General features: G+C 38.9%; 1 protein-coding gene across 5 annotated transcripts in view; it reads left to right on the top strand.

The window, feature by feature from the left end:
- LOC134746085 (protein alan shepard) overlaps positions 1–22,116 on the top strand; it is a 262,336-nt gene that overhangs the window by 198,824 nt on the left and 41,396 nt on the right. For 3 of the 5 annotated variants that reach the window (XM_063680323.1, XM_063680326.1, XM_063680327.1), the window contains exons 3-8: positions 5,372–5,640; positions 7,371–7,429; positions 8,058–8,182; positions 10,714–10,908; positions 11,243–11,389; positions 11,773–12,036. In XM_063680323.1, coding sequence (XP_063536393.1) covers positions 5,372–5,640; positions 7,371–7,429; positions 8,058–8,182; positions 10,714–10,908; positions 11,243–11,389; positions 11,773–12,036 — 1,059 coding nt within the window. The remainder of the gene's footprint in view (positions 1–5,371; positions 5,641–7,370; positions 7,430–8,057; positions 8,183–10,713; positions 10,909–11,242; positions 11,390–11,772; positions 12,037–22,116) is intronic. The other 2 variants (XM_063680325.1, XM_063680324.1) reach the window with 2 other exon arrangements.

The raw sequence follows: 22,116 nt of genomic DNA, 5'->3' as shown, positions 1-22,116 counted from the left end.
AAGTGCAACATCCACAGGCATTAGACCATCTTCATCACTGGAATCACTAATTTTTTTACGATATTATAACAGAAAACTCTGAAGTTGTGTATTTTTACGCGTCGGTGTGAAAAGTTTTTAAGTAAAAAATTTGTTGACAATGTTGACATTTCTGACGTATGAAATGTCAACGATGCGTTTTAAAATTGCATCGACTCAACTCAACTTGTGCGTTCAGAATTATATTTAACATCATTATAAAAAAAACAACGTTTCTTATGGAATTTTAAGGTGTATGACTTAAAATCATTAAATAAAGCTAAATTTGGTATTTTTTATTAGATTCTCAAACCATTTGTTCAATGATAATTAATATCGAACGAACCATTATCATGAGCGTTTTACGTTTTGTTATCTGTCAAGCTACTTAAACACGCTCCATCCAAGGTCAAATTACTTTCCCCACTAGTGGATAAAACGAGTTTTTCCCCGCTTGTTTTGAAGGATAAAAGACAACTTTCCGAGCTAGTGAGGGGAAAATACATTTTTTGACCCCAGTGCTGAGTATTTTTTTGTATGGGTAAAAATTTTGTTTTAGAAACATATCGTGTGTGGTATCATATGAAAAGGCTTTTTGAGACGATTCTAGAAATATTCCACATCATTACATTTCAGCCATTATTTTTTAAATTAAAACAAAAATAATTTTCAAAACATACCAAGTTTGGGCCCTTCCAGATGTATACGATGGTTGATATTTTTCAATATTTTGAAAAAAAAAACTAAATGAATTTATTTTCAAAATTGATTTCTTGGGCTTAGATATGTATGAGGATATTACGTATCATTTGTGGTATATTATACAAAAAATAATTGGTTTCCCCAAACAAGAAATAAAAATGACTCAGCAAGTCAGCACTCCCCTCCTAAGGGATTTTTTTTAAGAACTGCGGGTCAAAAATTGTGTTTTGACCTCTAGTATGCGTGTGCCAAATGGTGTACATCGATTTGCGGTTTTTCTTTGAAATTGGGCTTGTAAATACGGCTTCCACTATTAAACTAACACAGATTTTAAAAGTTTATGAACTTTTCATAACTATAGTTAGTCAAACCAAATTGTCAGTAAATAAGAACAAAAAAACTATACTCATCCTTTTCTTTTGGGTGCTAGTACTAGTGTAAGACAAAGATAGTATGATTCTCTCTGTCTATGTTTGAAATGAGACAGTCCTTTGACAAACTACTTATATTAGTTATCATTTCACCACGCCCACTGATGAATTATTTAACACAAGTAAATTATCAATAAAATTAGGTTCCGATTGAGTACATACCTAAATCAAAACTATAAACTAGGTACTTTGACTAAAATTCTTTCGTAATTTTGTCCATGTTCCATTTTTTACCCACATGTTCGTAGGTTATTCTGTAAATCCACAGCTATATTTATTCTGTCCAGTCAACAGCGAGTCCTTTCTGCGGCACGGCATTAGCGACGTTAACACGAAATTGCGGCAGTTTACACAAATTGGCACAATTGCCTGCGGACTCCACTCTACAGGATACCAATCGGTTTACGAAGCGAATTCGCTAAAATACCGCGTTCTGCTAACAAGGTTGAGCCGCTTACATGAATATCTTATCAATCTAATAAGTAGGAAAATCGTATTAATGTTTTGTAACTTAAGATGGAAACGGGATAATTTTGTTAGAAGGAAACTTAAATGAACACAGTCACAGTAAAAATCTTCATTAGGTAGGTATACACGAAATATTATTATTATTTATCTATTTTTCCTTTGTAAGACATTTATTTCATTGATTATTCATAAAAGTTCAATTTTGAAGCAAACAACAGCCTTGCACGAAATTTTGAAATCGATTTTTAATACGGACGGAACGTTTCCGTTATCCTATTTTCTTGCTTCCGACTAAACCTATTTATATTTCAAGCTTAAGGCAGACGTTCTTAGAAGTCAGTGCTAGACAGAAAAGTAAATATCGACTTAGTAAGAATTCTCCAGTGGATTCCTCGAACATCTTCATAGAAAAGAATGAATAGCTAGTGTCAGAATAAGTGGTTTAGAGCATTTTCTTGGGAGTATTGTTTTCTTAAACAAATTATTATTGATACCTAAATAAAAAGAGAGAAGAAGTGCTACTTAACAAGAAAAATACTAAACTGAATAAACTGGAAACTCAAATGATTCCAAACGAATGCAACAACCTGTTAAATTTTACGGCATTCCACAAATTATAGTAATTAACTTGTAGTTTAATTTACTCACTAGTTTTATCGTTACCGAACGTAACGTTGCGCCTAAAACGGAGCGAGTTGTCGTGTCAACGCCACGCAATTTATGGCTTTAATATGTTAACTAAATGTAAATAACATCACTACACATATACCAAAACACAGCTAACGCGAAGGCACACGTTGCGAATTTCCTCCGCTACCTGAGCTTACTATCACTTGATAACGGGTTTAATTAAGGCACAAGTAGATAAACGTACGACTTTATGGTTTAAATACGTGTCGATGCTCAACTAAGCGGTCTTAATTGTATTATACAGGGAACTAGTTTGTTAATTTGTTAACAGATAATAAAGATAATATAATTCCAATAAAATTTATATACACGTGCGACTTATGTAAAACTACCACACGGGTAAAATAAGCGTATACATAAATACATATATTAAAATACAATTATACCCTGGGTAAAGAAACGCGACACCCTTTATTTAATCTACATAACTGTACCACAGGATAATGTCATATTTGTATAAGTACCTATGTGACTTGTAACAGGAGAACCAATTAAAATAATTACATAGCTAGCAGGAGTTGACCGCGATATTTTGACTTATTTAATTACCGTCAGCCGTAAAACAAATTAGACAAACATGCATAACATGAACCGAAGTGTAAAATAGTGTTCTAGTGATCTGTATAGTTTGTTTTTCTGTTCTTTGTCACAATATATTCTTAAACCCCATTAAATTGACATAAAAATTCGCCCAAGAATGTGTTTTTAATGTTTTTATCAAGATGCTGAGTGGAGTTTCCTTGCCGGGCCGAGTCTAGATCGTACGACTCGCACGACAGCATGCGAGTCGATTAAGGGTGCGTGCTCGGAATCGGCATTCGCTCATTACTCCACCCTATTCATTACCGCGGCTGAATAACTAATAGGCCACGTCTTAACACGTCTCGGAGAGAGCAGTTATTTTCAATGAAATCGCCTCGTCCGGATCGTTCCGCGACTCGAGTCGAGATGAGGACATTATTAACACTTATTCCTGTTAGGGATAGTCGTTCCGGCTACATATGAGTTTGTTTACCTAGAGAAAAGTCATAGGAAACTTGAAGGTGCTTGAAGTGGACTTTTACAAAACTTGGAGGGTTCTTTGCTTGATAAAAGTTGTTGAAGTAATATGATGAGTGAAAACTTCAGTAATAGGCGGAGGATCGAATCGAAAAGAGGGGTTGATTTATAGAAAAAACATGTACCTAAGTAAACATATCCAGGATACAGGCCTGAAATAACAGTGGTTGGTATTTGGTTTGAAAGAAACAGGCATGGTTACAGGCGAAAATTAAGATCCCTTTTACAGAAAATGTTTTCATAAGAGTGGTTACCTATAGTCTGTTTTTTTTTTTACTTATAAAGTAGTATCAAGTATTAAGCCATACATTTTCTATACAAGAATCAAATGAGCATGCCATATTACTATTTCCTGGGCTTCATAGTAAAAAAACCCGGACTATAATTTATGTACCTAAGCGATTATGAAATGCAGTAGAAACAGATTATTTACTGTCCAGCTTTAATATTGTGCGAAATTTAATTTTCACTTCTCTTGCTCATAAAGTTTGACTTTAAGTCGAGCATAGACGACATAAAGTTGCTTATTATGTTTAAGAGCATAAAGTAAAATCATCTATTACGACCCTTATTGACTTAGCAATAAAGTTTAAAATCTGCCATACAAACTGCGAGCCCTGCCGGCGCACCCCCGGCGACAATTTTCTTAGTCTTGAATAAATACGGTGAAATACTTAAACTAAAATATTAGATATTTTTGTATGTATATTTTACTCACAATCGAAGTGAAAACAGTGTATAACAAAAACAACAACAACAACAAACACAACAAGAACAAGGGCATAAAGCGAGCCATTTTTATCCGAGGCAAAAATGGACATTTAACACTGCTTTTCACTTCGATTGTGAGTGAAATCTAATACTCGTATCTAATATTTTAGGTTATTTTACCGTATTTATTCAATATGTACAATCTACTATTATACGAAAATTATTATGCCATTTAAAATAAAAGTTACACGTACAGAGAGCTGCGAAATTGCATGGACACATTATGAATGGAATTCATAAAGGGGCCATGAAAATAAAATGTACCCTCCCATAGAAAATGGACCAGCCAAAATGTATGAAACAGTCAAAATTTTTTTCGCGATTTCGGGGTTGGTTCCATAGTAAAATTTGCTCAGTATAAAATTTGCTCAGACCAAAATTTATGTCTGCGCGTATAGACATACGTAGGGGCTTGATGGCCAGGATTTACGCTGATGTGGATGACAGGTTGATGAAATGACGAAGGCAGCAGGTTCTTCGAATTAACTACATTTAATTCGGTATTTTACATAGTTTTTACTTAAATTAAATTTATATGAAAATGAGCAAAACTAAAAATAGGTATAGGTTACGTGGTAGTTCGGTGTATACACCGTGTTTTTAAAGATTAGAATTTGCTAACCTCAAAAGTAGTGATAATTAACCTGTTTCTTCGGAAATGCTCGGGTTCCTATTATATCTAATAAATATGTAAACGATACTCTAATTCAGTGCATAGTTACTCAGATTTAATTTTAGAGGAAAAAACTACCACTGCAACACACCACACCACAAAAGTGTGGTTATAAAATTTCTAATCTTAAAAAAAAACGGGGTATAGCACATGATTAGATAATTGATGACGTCATAAACTCTTTATCAGTATGTATGGGGGCGTTTTTAATGCTGGGTTTAGTTTCGGATTATGTTTTTACTTTCCACTAATGGACAACAACATTATACAACAACAATATTAAACATCCTTTTATGGGATAAATGGAACGATTTATGGGCGTATAGTCCCCATACTGGTCTAATTAGCAGCAAACATTTTGTAGATAACATAATTTTAATAAGATAGTATCAAAATCACTATGTTTTCTGTTCCACCACCCTAGGCCTCGGTCACCGAAACGCCGGCTTTTTTTACTATATGACATCCATTTCAGTCTTATGCCTTAAGGAAAGCCCCGAGGCTTTATGAAAACTACAGTTTGACACCACAAACTAAACATAAAATCTGTTTGTTCCAGTACACGGGTGCGTCGATAGGCGGCGGGTGCGCGACGGGCGCGCGGGTGCCGACGGCGGCGTCGCCGGCCAACACGGCGTCCTCGTCCTCCTCCAACACGGGCTCGGCGGGCGGCACGCGCTCCACCAGCCTGAGCACGGCGCCGCCGCCGCCGGCCTCCTCGGCCTCCACCACCGGCGCCGCCGGCGACCAGCTCAGCCGCACTAACCTGTACATACGCGGCCTCAGCCAGAACACCACCGATAAGGACCTAGTCCAAATGTGCCAGATGTAAGCATCATACCATGGACAAGTTATTTAGTGATAGTTATTGTCGTTCTTCAACACGGGCTCGGCGGGCGGCCGTTAAATGAAATGAAATTAAAAAAAAACACCTCAGCAGCTCGAACAAGCCTACTTTCGTCACTCCCTGGAGTGAGGAAAGTGCGAATTTCCTCACTCCAGGGAGTGGAACAAAGTAGCTTTTTAATTTAGTGAAGGCCATGAACTGCCACTTCATACTTCTATTACAAATTCTTTTTCCCCTCACTAGCTCGGAAAGTTGTCGTTTATCCTTCAATACAAGCGGGGAAAAACGCGTTTTATCCACTAGTGGGGAAAGTAATTTGAACTTGGATGGATCGTGTTTAAGTAGCTTGACAGATAACAAAACGTAAAACGCTCATGATAATGGTTCGTTCGATATTAATTATCATTAAATAAATGGTTTGAGAATCTAATAAAAAATACCAAATTTAGCTTTATTTAATGATTTTAAGTCATAAACCTTAAAATTCCATAAGAAACGTTTGTTTTTTTATTTTATAATGATGATAAATATAATTCTGAACGCACAAGTTGTCGATGCAATTTCAAAACGCATCGTTGACATTTCATACATCAGAAATGTCAACATTGTCAAGAATTTTTTTACTTAAAACCTTTTCTTACCGACTCGCGTAAAAATACACAACTTCCAGAGTTTTCTGTTATAATATCGTAAAGAAATGAGTGATTCCAGTGATGAAGATGATCTAACGCCTGTGGATGTTGCACTTTCCTCGCTATAGTGAGGTGAAAAGTTTTGTGTTACACACGGGCGCAAATGTATTTTACTTCTCGTGTGTTGAAACACTCGCTACGCTCAGGATTCTATTTTAGAACCACTCGCTTCGCTAGTGGTTCACCTATAGAATCCTTTCGCTTGCTCGTGTTTCAATTCTACACTCGCGGGTAAAATACAACTTTGCACCCTTGTATAACAAATAACTATTTTTTGTTACTCTGTATTATTCTGTGTAATTCGAAATACATTTTAACCTTTAATATGTTCTCACTACTGAGGTGAAAAATTATATGTGCAACACGAGAGCAAAGTTATTTTACATCTCGTGTTTTTGGTCCCTCGCTACGCTCATGTTTTTAGATTATAGAATCATTAGAATCTTTCGCTTTCTCGGGACTCAAAATAAACACTCGCAAGAAAAACCAACTTTCCTGTCTTGTTGCACAAATAACTATTATTTTCAGTCAACTATTGGCCCATAGATAAATACCTTAAAACTAGCATACATAATATTATATAAAATATATCCTAGTCCTAAAACAAAACAAAAACACAATTATGGCTGGGATGCAGGTCGCAACCCCGCAGTGGCAGGGAGACGGCCGCGGAACCAAAATGGTTAGGTAACAGCAGCTACTATGCTAACAGTCGCAACGAATTATTATAAATGTAAATTTTCTAAAAATCAACAAAAATCCGAAATAAACACATACCTAGTTAATTTCACAATTTGTCATTCACATCTCGTAATTTGATATTTTCCTGTAGGTACCAGTCATGTTGGATTGCTTACCTACGCCGTATTTTAAAATTTAAAGCTTCACTAATTCTGGATTAGCGTCGGCATCCGCCCCTCTGCAATAATTAATATTTCTTTTCAACGAGGGATTTTTTGATTATTAATTTTGTTACTTAAACGAACCCTAAAATCCCTAAATGTTGACTTTCTTTTCAGGTATGGTAACATAATCTCGACTAAAGCAATATTGGATAAAAATACGAATAAATGTAAAGGTAAACAACATTCATTCCGTACGTCTTTTCTTACACTATCATAGTCTATGAATTATTGTACGTATACCTATCGTAAAAGTCTGTGCATAGTTATTTCACGTATGTATATAAATTATATCTTTCTATATTAAAATTAATAGATTGTGCATCAAGAGAACTATTCATGATTGAATTATTTAATATAATATTATTTTCTAGAATACCATATACCCTCATTAACCTAAGCCATCTATGGTGAGACTTTTTTCCAATATATGCACGAACACTAGTTTCAATTTGATTCATATTTATATTGTTCTCATACTATGATATGTTTATTTCACATACGTGTTATTTTATTTGTAGTTCATCATCTTTATTCTATAATGCACAAAGCACAGATGGATACAGATTACGTTCAACGCACAAGATGTTTTACTCTCACCTCGATTTGACAATTGCATTTTCATTCCGCTACTTACGAGTAGGCAATTAATGTTATTAGTTACATAATCATAGGTTGCATATTTCATATATTTAATACCTTACATATCTATGATAACCACGCATGATTCACTGTCAAAATAATGTTGATAAGTTTTGAGCGCAGGCCATTTACTATAGAAAAATTTCACTTTTGTTTCCACAGGTTACGGTTTTGTAGATTTTGAGACAATCGCGTCAGCGGAGGCAGCTGTAAAAGGATTACAAGCCAAAGGTGTTCAGGCCCAGATGGCTAAAGTGGGTATCTGGTTCCTGCGTAGACTGAACCGTGTACGTTGTGCATGCAAGTAATACTATTATGACTAACCGCCTGCTCCTACTCCGCTGTCTCATCCTTCTTTCTGCTCCGTTCGACTGTACCTTCTCTCATCAGCGTTTGCCGTCTCTCTCCGCCCTCCCTTCACAGGTTGTTTAATTCTATAGAGGATACGACACTAAGTCACGTTCCCGAATTATTATTGCCGCGGTCATTCGCGACCTGCCATCATTGATTAGCGCGGTATGCAAAATATTTGCTCTTGATATTGTACATAATAAACGTTTTTTATTGTACTTCCAACTGATAGAATACGAAGACAATAAAAATATAAGTAGAATTTTATTATTTTTATTTATTCAGATAAATACACATAATATACAACTTAATTACAAAAGTACCGTTAAACCAGTAAGGTTTGTCTCGGTACACCAAGTAAGGTTTGTCTCGGTACACCAGTACCAATTATGGTACCTAATGAATGACGACATTAATAAATGATCCCGTTCCTGCTTAAGAGTGGCGTATCGCTTGTAGTATTATTTAATCTGTGTTCCCGCATCCTGACTAATCAAACCTAAGACTACAGCATTGGTCCAACCCTTCGATCCGTCTACCCTTATTTATAGCTTTAGTGAGTACTTACCCCCTTGTCTATTTCAAATGCTGATACCATTTTAAAGTAAAGTCGTGTTCTTTGTCTATTGTAAAATCTAGATTTGAAATGCATATTAGCAGCAGCATCCTACCCTTGTTGACCAAGGTAAATAATGTATGTAACTGTAAAAGTCAAGATAATGCCTATGTCTTTTTGATTAAATAGATCGTTAAACTGTCTAGATGAAGTAGGCCCTGTGTTTAGATAACTGTGCGCGTAAATTGGAATGTGTCACCCTTGTGCGGGGCTATCATTCATCCGCCAGTGGCACTGGGACCAGTGTAGTTTCAGTCAGCGTTTTCGAACAGACCCATGTAACACTAATGTGTTGTGAGTATTTACCTTATCCCTCCAGAGGTACGCCATTTCGACGCCAATTTAACGCTTTCTTAATCTATTTTAAACATTGTTTCGATTCTGTACGTCGTATGCTTCAGCGTTAAAATTAACAATAGTATGTCGCTACTGGGCTCTGGGTATCCTATGCTTACAATATGTAACTAGCAATAATATGTGTATGCAAATTAACTAGCTTCATAATCTCTTGCTGATGTCTAACGCCCATCTCGACTACGTATTCCTATAGCATATTAGATCTATCTGCTGATTTACGTCAACGCTGGCTTCAGTGTCTAGATAATCTATGCGGGCTTCAAGCTAACTTTAACATACTTGGAACAACCTTCCCCTCACTGTGACTACATGCGATCAATGCTTAGAGTATCAGTATCGTGCGGTACAGTCCACTCGATGTACAGTTGTTTGTATCATGTTCGTATGCGGTCAGCGCCATTACATGCCTTTCTGTACAAATATGGAAGGCGTTCATGTCTTTACATAACAATAACACAACTACATACATATTTAGAAAGTAGATTCCAATTCGCATTGCCGCTGACTGTAATTCGATCACTTTGAAACACTCCGGTGCCGTAAAGGAACTCATAATGAATTACGATTTACTATCACATTAAACTCTCAAACGTAAAGCCCATAAAATAATCTACTTGCGCGTTTTCAATTACAAAAGTGAAGCGATTAAATAAAGTCTCTAAGCTATAACACCGGAGGATATACTACATTTTAACACCTTCAACACGGCACCTTACAACCTGCCTATAAAGCCGATGTATAAAATTACTCATAAGGAATTATGGGGTCATGAAATTTACATCCGAATAAACATTTACGGATTCGCAAAACCCAGAGCAAATTCTATCTGACCTGCTTCAAAAGAGCTACTTTCCTAATTGGAATCGCGCTTTGAAAAGGCCTTTTCACATCGAATTCACACCGGATACGGTCTAGATTGAGCCCGCATCGGTAACATTACTCAATAGACGAGCAACTCTCGACCATCGCCTCGGCGATTCAATATCTGTATAACGTCGAAATCCGTAACGACACACATACTCAGTAAAGTGCGGCCACCGAGCACGAAAAGTTTCGTAGAGTCAGACCAAGACAAGTCTGCATCGATTTTGATAGCAATTGATTGCAAGTGTTATTTATAGGTACGTCATAATTTCATAGAAGTTTGACGTTTAAAATAACACTTGCACTGCGTGTGCTATTAAAATCGTTGCATGCTTGTTTTGGTCATAGATTAATATGTGTTATCACTGAACTATCTACAAGTCTGCTACATTAATTGATAGGTACCTACTGCTGTCGCATGCAGTCAATAAAGATACCCGTGTGCGCGTGCGATCAATAGTTAGTTACATACAAGCGGAATTTTTCGTGCCCGGTGTACCTCGTCGTTAAATCCGTGTCTCAAAACTAAAATAAATCTTCACCGCAACCTCTAGAATTCCGTGTGTACAGGCGTAATTTCCTCTTCAACGGTCAGGTTGTTCACATTCCCTTCGGGGCTTCCGTTAACAGCAACAAGAGCAAGACCCCACCAACCTGTACATGGCGAACCTGCCGCCGCACTTCAAGGAGAACGACGTGGATCAGCTGCTGGCCAAGTTCGGGCAGGTGGTGTCCACCAGGATCCTGCGCGACACGCATGGACACAGCAAAGGTGTCGGCTTCGCACGCATGGAGTCTAGAGAGAAGTGCGAGCAGATCATACAGGTAAATACTTTACACTTAGATCAATATAATAACCAACCAATTACTTTTAATTTGGCCTATTGATAGGTCACTCGGACATTTAAAAAAACCATGTAGGGAAGATAATTGGAGGTAACATTGTTGGAAGTTGAAGAACGGGAATATACTTTAATAAAAAGGGAACTACCTACCCCAAAATTTCTGTCTGGCCAATTATTTCTAAGTATGTCTGATCAATAACTTACGCTTAAGCTATTAAATGACTATTTTCATATTTTAAATTAAATGTTCCACCGCTGCGACTTGTCCAAGGTTTATTAGTACCAACTGTAACAATATACTGCCATGTTTCCAGATGTTCAACGGGAACCCGATCCCCGGAGCTAAGGAGCCGCTTCTGGTGAAGTTTGCAGATGGCGGCAACAAGAAGAAGGCGCTCTACAACAAGCAAGACGGCAACAACGGCCGCGCGTGGCGGGACAACAACGACTCCCTCACTCAGGTACTAGACAAAACCTCAGGGGGTCGATATGAAACCAGCAGCGTGCGCTGCATACTCTACAGCTACCACACTCTCCCTTTGAACATTTAATACTTTATAATGTACCTATAGGGATAATCCTTCATCGAATATATTTTTACGTCACATGACGTCCCTGCTAGGATTCGCAAGTGGAATTTTCTTATGAGTCTCAGTTTCAGATTTAGTTGATAACGCTTATTTACCTATCGCTTATCAGTGCATTCATACGGTGAGCCGGTTATAACTAAATTTTAATTGAAAAGCAAAGGGCACCTTCACATCTTTTAAAAGTATCTACATTGTTGCAAAGAAGCCTAATGCTCCTGCTACTACCGTGGATTACCAAAACATTGATCACGTAGTACTTACAGGCGATGGGGGTCGGCGGTGTGTACGCGGGCAACGTGAGCGCGGGCGCAGGCGGGGAGTGCGGGGTGTACCGCGGCGGCAGCGTGTACGGGGTGGCGGCCTTCCATCCCCACCAGCTGCACCACCACCACCACGCCACGCCCGCCACCTGGCTGGCGCCCTACGCCGCGCTGCTGCCGCCCGCGCACCCGCCGCACCACGCCGCGCACCCCGCGCATCCCACGCACATACCCATCGACTCTGTGCCTAGCCAATACGTAAGTACATACCTATAATTACAATCCTATAATCTATTCCTTTTTTTTATATTAAAGAAAAAATTGAATAGTTCACCGCTTCGGGCCAGATTCGATTTCGCGGCCTTTAAATTACCTTCTGTAATATCTCTAGCTGCCGGGCTAGCACATGATTGGCGCGAGAGTATCTCGCCGCGACATAGACTACCCGTCCCTCTTTAATTCATACAGTTAGTAAAAGACGGGTAGTCTATCTCGCGGCAAGATACTGTCGCGCCAATCATGTGCTCGGCCTACAGACATATCTGCTAAGTAAAATTAGTCTATTTCTTAATTAACCATTTGATTCTAAATGCCGTCCGATCACTTTTGCATGTGAGCCTCCTTTATGTTTCACCGTAATAGTAGGAGATACTTTATATATGAACCTTCACCCATACGTCTGACGGATGAAACTTATATTTTATGAAAGAAAATATGTTCCTGAACATAAATAAATAGGGTTGCCTAAAGAAATGTGGTCAAGGCTATTTTTAATAAGTTTTTGAAAATATATTTTTTTTCTTCAAATTTCACCGATTTGTCTGACGAACGAAATAAGTTCCAATGGAAAGTATACAACTTGTACAACATGAATAAATTAGGTTGCCTATGTTTTTCCGGTCACTATTATAAGGTTGCCGTGTCTAAACGGGTGAGTTAAAATCGATAATTGCACCGATCTGTCTGACGCTTGAATTATATATCAAAATAATGGTTATTTTATTGCGAATACAATGGTATAGGGTTGCCTGCAAAAATCCGGTCACTAATAAGGGTTGCCAGGCTTTAAAAGAAAATAAGAAGTAAGTAAGTAAGTAAATATTCTTTATTGCACCAAAATTATACATTTTACATACATGTAAAACTACAAAGAAATATTTAAAGAAAAAATAGAACCAGGTAACAACAGGCGGTTTTATCGCTAAAAAGCGATCTCTTCCAGACAACCTTTGGGTAGCAGGAAATGGTGTCTGTGAACCTAGCATATCAAGTGCTAGCATCTCAATCTTTTTTAAGAGTTCTAGTAGCATCCCTAATAGTTCTACAGTTCTAGGTGGTTTTTTTTCATAGTTCTGCTCATTTTCGCGAAAAAAATGAAATTTGAAAATGAGATGCTAACTTCACATTTTGACACTCCAGCATCCCAGCCGTTATCCACTCCACAGCCTCAAAATAGCATTCAAACGTAAGATACTAACATTTCTAGACGATATATAATGAGTTCTAGTCAAAACTGTAAAAAAAATTTTTTCCATATATGTATGGGACACGAACATCAAAAGCAATTGTAGGTATATTCTGATTAAAGCTAAGTTTGAGCTAAAATCCCAAATTTGACAGCTAGCATCTCAGCAGTTCCGGATAGCCAGATGCCTAGTGCACTAGAATACACACAGTTGTATCTTCTAGAAGGAAATTTTACAGAGTTATGATAAACTATATCCGAAAATAGTCGCGAAATCGAGTAATTGCTAAGTTCTGGGCATAGCATCTCAGCCAATGCAGATCTGATACCAGGCATCTCAGCAGTTCTGGATAGCCAGCTCACTAGTGCACTAGAATACACACAGTTCTATCTTCTAGAACGAAATTTGATAGAGTTTTGATAGATTATGTCCGAAAATAGTCACAAAATCGAGTAAATGCTATGTTCTTAGATTAGCATCCCAGCCAATCCCGGTCTGGTACCCAGCATCTCAGCAGTTCTCGTTAGTCAGGTCTCTAGTGCACTAGAATACACACAGTTCTGTCTTCTAGAACGAAATCTGGCAGAGTTTTGAAAGACTATGTCCGAAAATAGTCTCGCATTAGAGAAATTGCTAAGTTCTGAGCTAGCATCTCAGCCAATACAGGTCTGACATACAGCATCTCAGCAGTTCTGGGTAGCCAGCTCCCTAGTGTACTAGAATACACACAGTTCTATCTTCTAGAAGGAAATTTGACAGTTTTGATAGACTATGTCTGAAAATAGACGCAAAATCGAGTAATTGCTAAATTCTGAGCTATCATCCCAGCCAATGCAAGTCTTACACCCAGCATCTCAGCAGTTCTGGATAGCCAGCTCCCTATTGCACTAGAATACACACAGTTCTATCTTCTAGAAGGAAATTTTACAGAGTTTTGATAAACTATATCCGAAAATAGTCGCTAAATCGAGTAATTGCTAAGTTCTGAGCTAGCATCCCAGCCAATGCAGGTCTGATTCCCAGCATCTCAGCAGTTCTGGATAGCCACCTCACTAATGCACTAGAATACACACAGTTCTTTCTTCTAGAACAAAATATGATGGAGTTTTGATAGACTATGTCTGAGAATAGTCTCAAAATCGAGTAAATGCTATGTTCATAGATTAGCATCCCAGCCAATGCAGGTCTTACAACCAGCATTTCAGCAGTTTTGGATAGCTAGAACCCTAGTGCACTAGAATACACACAGTTCTATCTTCTAGAAGGAAATTTGACAGAGTTTTGATAGACAATGTCCGAAAACAGTCGCGAAATCGAGTACTTGCTAAGTTCTGGGCATAGCATCCAAGCCAATGCTGATCTGATACCCGGCATCTCAGCAGTTCTAAATAGCCAGCTCACTAGTGCACTAGAATACACACAGTTCTATCTTCTAGACGTAAATTTGACAGAGTTTTGATAGACTATGTCCGAAAATAGTCGCAAAATCAAGAAATTGCTAAGTTCTGAGCTAGCATCCCAGCCAATGCAGTCTTACAACCAGCATCTCAGCAGTTCTGGATAGCTAGAATCCTAGTGCACTAGAATACAGACAGTTCTATCTTCTAGAAGGAAATTTTACAGAGTTTTGATAAACTATATCCGAAAATTGTCTCAAAATCGAGTAATTGCTAAGTTCTGAGCTAGCATCCCAGCCAATGCTGATCTGATACCCGGCATCTCAGCAGTTCTAAATAGCCAGCTCACTAGTGCACTAGAATACACACAGTTCTGTCTTCTAGAACGAAAATTGGCAGAGTTTTGACAGACTGTCCGAAAATTGTCTCAAAATCGAGAAATTGCTTAGTTGTGAGCTAGCATCCCAGCAAATGCAGGTCTTACACCCAGCATCTCAGCAGTTCTGGATAGCCATCTCCCTATTGCACTAGAATACACACAGTTCTGTCTTCTAGAACGAAAATTGGCAGAGTTTTGACAGACTGTCAGAAAATTGACTCAAAATCGAGAAAGTGCTAAGTTCTGAGCTAGCATCCCATCCACTGCAGGTCTTACTCCCAGCATCTCAGCAGTTCTGGATAGCCAGCTCCCTATTGCACTAGAATACACACAGTTCTATCTTCTAGAAGGAAATTTTACAGAGTTTTGATAAACTATATCCGAAAATAGTCGCTAAATCGAGTAATTGCTAAGTTCTGAGCTAGCATTCCAGCCAATGCAGGTCTTATACACAGCATCTCAGCAGTTCTGGATAGCCAGCTCCCTAGTGCACTAGAAAACACACAGTTCTATCTTCTATCACAAAATTTGACCGAGTTTTGATAGGCTATCCGAAAATAGTCTCAAAATCGAGAAATTGCTAAGTTCTGAGCTGGCATCCCAGCCAATGCAGGTCTGATACCCGGCATCTCAGCAGTTCTGGATAGCCACCTCACTAATGCACTAGAATACACACAGTTCTATCTTCTAGAACAAAATTTTATGAAGTTTTGATAGACTATGTCCGAAAATAGTCTCAAAATCGAGTAAATGCTATGTTCTTAGATTAGCATCCCAGCCAATGCAGGTCTTACAACCAGCATCTCAGCAGTTCTGGATAGCCACCTCACTAATGCACTAGAATACACACAGTTCTATCTTCTAGAACAAAATTTGACGGAGTTTTGATAGACTATGTCTGAGAATAGTCTCAAAATCGAGTAAATGCTATGTTCATAGATTAGCATCCCAGCCAATGCAGGTCTTACAACCAGCATTTCAGCAGTTTTGGATAGCTAGAACCCTAATGCACTAGAATACACACAATTCTATCTTCTAGAAGGAAATTTGACAGAGTTTTGATAGACAATGTCCGAAAACAGTCGCGAAATCGAGTACTTGCTAAGTTCTGGGCATAGCATCCCAGCCAATGCTGATCTGATACCCGGCATCTCAGCAGTTCTAAATAGCCAGCTCACTAGTGCACTAGAATACACACAGTTCTATCTTCTAGACGTAAATTTGACAGAGTTTTGATAGACTATGTCTGAGAATAGTCTCAAAATCGAGTAAATGCTATGTTCATAGATTAGCATCCCAGCCAATGCAGGTCTTACAACCAGCATCTCAGCAGTTCTGGATAGCCAAATCACTAATGCACTAGAATACACACAGTTCTATCTTCTAGAACAAAATTTGACGGAGTTTTGATAGACTATGTCTGAGAATAGTCTCAAAATCGAGTAAATGCTATGTTCATAGATTAGCATCCCAGCCAATGCAGGTCTTACAACCAGCATTTCAGCAGTTTTGGATAGCTAGAACCCTAATGCACTAGAATACACACAATTCTATCTTCTAGAAGGAAATTTGACAGAGTTTTGATAGACAATGTCCGAAAACAGTCGCGAAATCGAGTACTTGCTAAGTTCTGGGCATAGCATCCCAGCCAATGCTGATCTGATACCCGGCATCTCAGCAGTTCTAAATAGCCAGCTCACTAGTGCACTAGAATACACACAGTTCTATCTTCTAGACGTAAATTTGACAGAGTTTTGGTAGACTATGTCCGAAAATAGTTGCAAAATCAAGAAATTGCTAAGTTCTGAGCCAGCATCCCAGCCAATGCAGGTCTTACAACCAGAATCTCAGCAGTTCTGGATAGCTAGAACCCTAGTGCACTAGAATACAGACAGTTCTATCTTCTAGAAGGAAATTTTACAGAGTTTTGATAAACTATATCCGAAAAATTGTCTCAAAATCGAGTAATTGCTAAGTTCTGAGCTAGCATCCCAGCCAATGCTGATCTGATACCCGGCATCTCAGCAGTTCTAAATAGCCAGCTCACTAGTGCACTAGAATACACACAGTTCTGTCTTCTAGAACGAAAATTGGCAGAGTTTTGACAGACTGTCCGAAAATTATCTCAAAATCGAGAAATTGCTAAGTTCTGAGCTAGCATCCCAGCCAATGCAGGTCTTACACCCAGCATCTCAGCAGTTCTGGATAGCCAGCTCCCTATTGCACTAGAATACACACAGTTCTATCTTCTAGAAGGAAATTTTACAGAGTTTTGATAAACTATATCCGAAAATTGTCTCAAAATCGAGAAATTGCTTAGTTGTGAGCTAGCATCCCAGCCAATGCAGGTCTTACACCCAGCATCTCAGCAGTTCTGGATAGCCATCTCCCTATTGCACTAGAATACATACAGTTCTGTCTTCTAGAACGAAAATTGGCAGAGTTTTGACAGACTGTCCGAAAATTATCTCAAAATCGAGAAATTGCTAAGTTCTGAGCTAGCATCCCAGCCAATGCAGGTCTTACACCCAGCATCTCAGCAGTTCTGGATAGCCAGCTCCCTATTGCACTAGAATACACACAGTTCTATCTTCTAGAAGGAAATTTTACAGAGTTTTGATAAACTATATCCGAAAATAGTCGCTAAATCGAGTAATTGCTAAGTTCTGAGCTAGCATCCCAGCCAATGCAGGTCTTATACACAGCATCTCAGCAGTTTTGGATAGCCAGCTCCCTATTGCACTAGAATACACACAGTTCTATCTTCTATCACGAAATTTGACCGAGTTTTGATAGGCTATCCGAAAATAGTCTCAAAATCGAGAAATTGCTAAGTTCTGAGCTGGCATCCCAGCCAATGCAGGTCTGATACCCGGCATCTCAGCAGTTCTGGATAGCCATCTCCCTATTGCACTAGAATACACAGAGTTCTGTCTTCTAGAACGAAAATTGGCAGAGTTTTGACAGACTGTCCGAAAATTATCTCAAAATCGAGAAATTGCTAAGTTCTGAGTTAGCATCCCAGCCAATGCAGGTCTTACACCCAGCATCACAGCAGTTCTGGATAGCCAGCTCCCTATTGCACTAGAATACACACAGTTCTATCTTCTAGAAGGAAATTTTACAGAGTTTTGATAAACTATATCCGAAAATAGTCGCTAAATCGAGTAATTGCTAAGTTCTGAGCTAGCATCCCAGCCAATGCAGGTCTGATTCCCAGCGTCTCAGCAGTTCTGGATAGCCACCTCCCTAATGCACTAGAATACTCACAGTTCTTTCTTCTAGAACAAAATTTGACGGAGTTTTGATAGACTATGTCTGAGAATAGTCTCAAAATCGAGTAAATGCTATGTTCATAGATTAGCATCCCAGCCAATGCAGGTCTTACACCCAGCATCTCAGCAGTTCTGGATAGCCAGCTCCCTATTGCACTAGAATACACACAGTTCTATCTTCTAGAAGGAAATTTTACAGAGTTTTGATAAACTATATCCGAAAATAGTCGCTAAATCGAGTAATTGCTAAGTTCTGAGCTAGCATCCCAGCCAATGCAGGTCTTATACACAGCATCTCAGCAGTTTTGGATAGCCAGCTCCCTATTGCACTAGAATACACACAGTTCTATCTTCTATCACGAAATTTGACCGAGTTTTGATAGGCTATCCGAAAATAGTCTCAAAATCGAGAAATTGCTAAGTTCTGAGCTGGCATCCCAGCCAATGCAGGTCTGATACCCGGCATCTCAGCAGTTCTGGATAGCCACCTCACTAATGCACTAGAATACACACAGTTCTATCTTCTAGAACAAAATTTTATGAAGTTTTGATAGACTATGTCCGAAAATAGTCTCAAAATCGAGTAAATGCTATGTTCTTAGATTAGCATCCCAGCCAATGCAGGTCTTACAACCAGCATCTCAGCAGTTCTGGATAGCCACCTCACTAATGCACTAGAATACACACAGTTCTATATTCTAGAACAAAATTTGACGGAGTTTTGATAGACTATGTCTGAGAATAGTCTCAAAATCGAGTAAATGCTATGTTCATAGATTAGCATCCCAGCCAATGCAGGTCTTACAACCAGCATTTCAGCAGTTTTGGATAGCTAGAACCCTAATGCACTAGAATACACACAATTCTATCTTCTAGAAGGAAATTTGACAGAGTTTTGATAGACAATGTCCGAAAACAGTCGCGAAATCGAGTACTTGCTAAGTTCTGGGCATAGCATCCCAGCCAATGCTGATCTGATACCCGGCATCTCAGCAGTTCTAAATAGCCAGCTCACTAGTGCACTAGAATACACACAGTTCTATCTTCTAGACGTAAATTTGACAGAGTTTTGGTAGACTATGTCCGAAAATAGTTGCAAAATCAAGAAATTGCTAAGTTCTGAGCCAGCATCCCAGCCAATGCAGGTCTTACAACCAGAATCTCAGCAGTTCTGGATAGCTAGAACCCTAGTGCACTAGAATACAGACAGTTCTATCTTCTAGAAGGAAATTTTACAGAGTTTTGATAAACTATATCCGAAAATTGTCTCAAAATCGAGTAATTGCTAAGTTCTGAGCTAGCATCCCAGCCAATGCTGATCTGATACCCGGCATCTCAGCAGTTCTAAATAGCCAGCTCACTAGTGCACTAGAATACACACAGTTCTGTCTTCTAGAACGAAAATTGGCAGAGTTTTGACAGACTGTCCGAAAATTATCTCAAAATCGAGAAATTGCTAAGTTCTGAGCTAGCATCCCAGCCAATGCAGGTCTTACACCCAGCATCTCAGCAGTTCTGGATAGCCAGCTCCCTATTGCACTAGAATACACACAGTTCTATCTTCTAGAAGGAAATTTTACAGAGTTTTGATAAACTATATCCGAAAATTGTCTCAAAATCGAGAAATTGCTTAGTTGTGAGCTAGCATCCCAGCCAATGCAGGTCTTACACCCAGCATCTCAGCAGTTCTGGATAGCCATCTCCCTATTGCACTAGAATACACACAGTTCTGTCTTCTAGAACGAAAATTGGCAGAGTTTTGACAGACTGTCCGAAAATTATCTCAAAATCGAGAAATTGCTAAGTTCTGAGCTAGCATCCCAGCCAATGCAGGTCTTACACCCAGCATCTCAGCAGTTCTGGATAGCCAGCTCCCTATTGCACTAGAATACACACAGTTCTATCTTCTAGAAGGAAATTTTACAGAGTTTTGATAAACTATATCCGAAAATAGTCGCTAAATCGAGTAATTGCTAAGTTCTGAGCTAGCATCCCAGCCAATGCAGGTCTTATACACAGCATCTCAGCAGTTTTGGATAGCCAGCTCCCTGTTGCACTAGAATACACACAGTTCTATCTTCTATCACGAAATTTGACTGAGTTTTAATAGACTGTCCGAAAATAGTCTCAAAATCGAGAAATTGCTAAGTTCTGAGCTAGCATCCCAGCCAATGCAGGTCTTACACCCAGCATCTCAGCAGTTCTGGATAGCCATCTCCCTATTGCACTAGAATACACAGAGTTCTGTCTTCTAGAACGAAAATTGGCAGAGTTTTGACAGACTGTCCGAAAATTATCTCAAAATCGAGAAATTGCTAAGTTCTGAGTTAGCATCCCAGCCAATGCAGGTCTTACACCCAGCATCACAGCAGTTCTGGATAGCCAGCTCCCTATTGCACTAGAATACACACAGTTCTATCTTCTAGAAGGAAATTTTACAGAGTTTTGATAAACTATATCCGAAAATAGTCGCTAAATCGAGTAATTGCTAAGTTCTGAGCTAGCATCCCAGCCAATGCAGGTCTGATTCCCAGCGTCTCAGCAGTTCTGGATAGCCACCTCCCTAATGCACTAGAATACTCACAGTTCTTTCTTCTAGAACAAAATTTGACGGAGTTTTGATAGACTATGTCTGAGAATAGTCTCAAAATCGAGTAAATGCTATGTTCATAGATTAGCATCCCAGCCAATGCAGGTCTTACAACCAGCATTTCAGCAGTTTTGGATAGCTAGAACCCTAGTGCACTAGAATACACACAGTTCTATCTTCTAGAAGGAAATTTGACAGAGTTTTGATAGACAATGTCCGAAAACAGTCGCGAAATCGAGTACTTGCTAAGTTCTGGGCATAGCATCCCAGCCAATGCTGATCTGATACCCGGCATCTCAGCAGTTATAAATAGCCAGCTCACTAGTGCACTAGAATACACACAGTTCTATCTTCTAGACGTAAATTTGACAGAGTTTTGATAGACTATGCCCGAAAATAGTCGCAAAATCAAGAAATTGCTAAGTTCTGAGCTAGCATCCCAGCCAATGCAGGTCTTACAACCAGCATCTCAGCAGTTCTGGATAGCTAGAACCCTAGTGCACTAGAATACAGACAGTTCTATCTTCTAGAAGGAAATTTTACAGAGTTTTGATAAACTATATCCGAAAATAGTCGCGAAATCGAGTAATTGCTAAGTTCTGGGCATAGCATCCCAGCCAATGCAGGTCTTACAACCAGCATCTCAGCAGTTCTGGATAGCTAGAACCCTAGTGCACTAGAATACAGACAGTTCTATCTTCTAGAAGGAAATTTTACAGAGTTTTGATAAACTATATCCGAAAATTGTCTCAAAATCGAGTAATTGCTAAGTTCTGAGCTAGCATCCCAGCCAATGCTGATCTGATACCCGGCATCTCAGCAGTTCTAAATAGCCAGCTCACTAGTGCACTAGAATACACACAGTTCTGTCTTCTAGAACGAAAATTGGCAGAGTTTTGACAGACTGTCCGAAAATTGTCTCAAAATCGAGAAATTGCTTAGTTGTGAGCTAGCATCCCAGCCAATGCAGGTCTTACACCCAGCATCTCAGCAGTTCTGGATAGCCATCTCCCTATTGCACTAGAATACACACAGTTCTGTCTTCTAGAACGAAAATTGGCAGAGTTTTGACAGACTGTCAGAAAATTGACTCAAAATCGAGAAATTGCTAAGTTCTGAGCTAGCATCCCAGCCAATGCAGGTCTTACACCCAGCATCTCAGCAGTTCTGGATAGCCATCTCCCTATTGCAATAGAATACACACAGTTCTGTCTTCTAGAACGAAAATTGG

The sequence above is a fragment of the Cydia strobilella genome, chromosome 12, assembly GCF_947568885.1.
Source record: "Cydia strobilella chromosome 12, ilCydStro3.1, whole genome shotgun sequence".
In the NCBI taxonomy this organism is placed as follows: domain Eukaryota; kingdom Metazoa; phylum Arthropoda; class Insecta; order Lepidoptera; family Tortricidae; genus Cydia; species Cydia strobilella.
The sequence above is the reverse complement of the archived record's forward strand: the minus strand, read 5'-3'. Positions and strand labels throughout refer to the sequence as shown.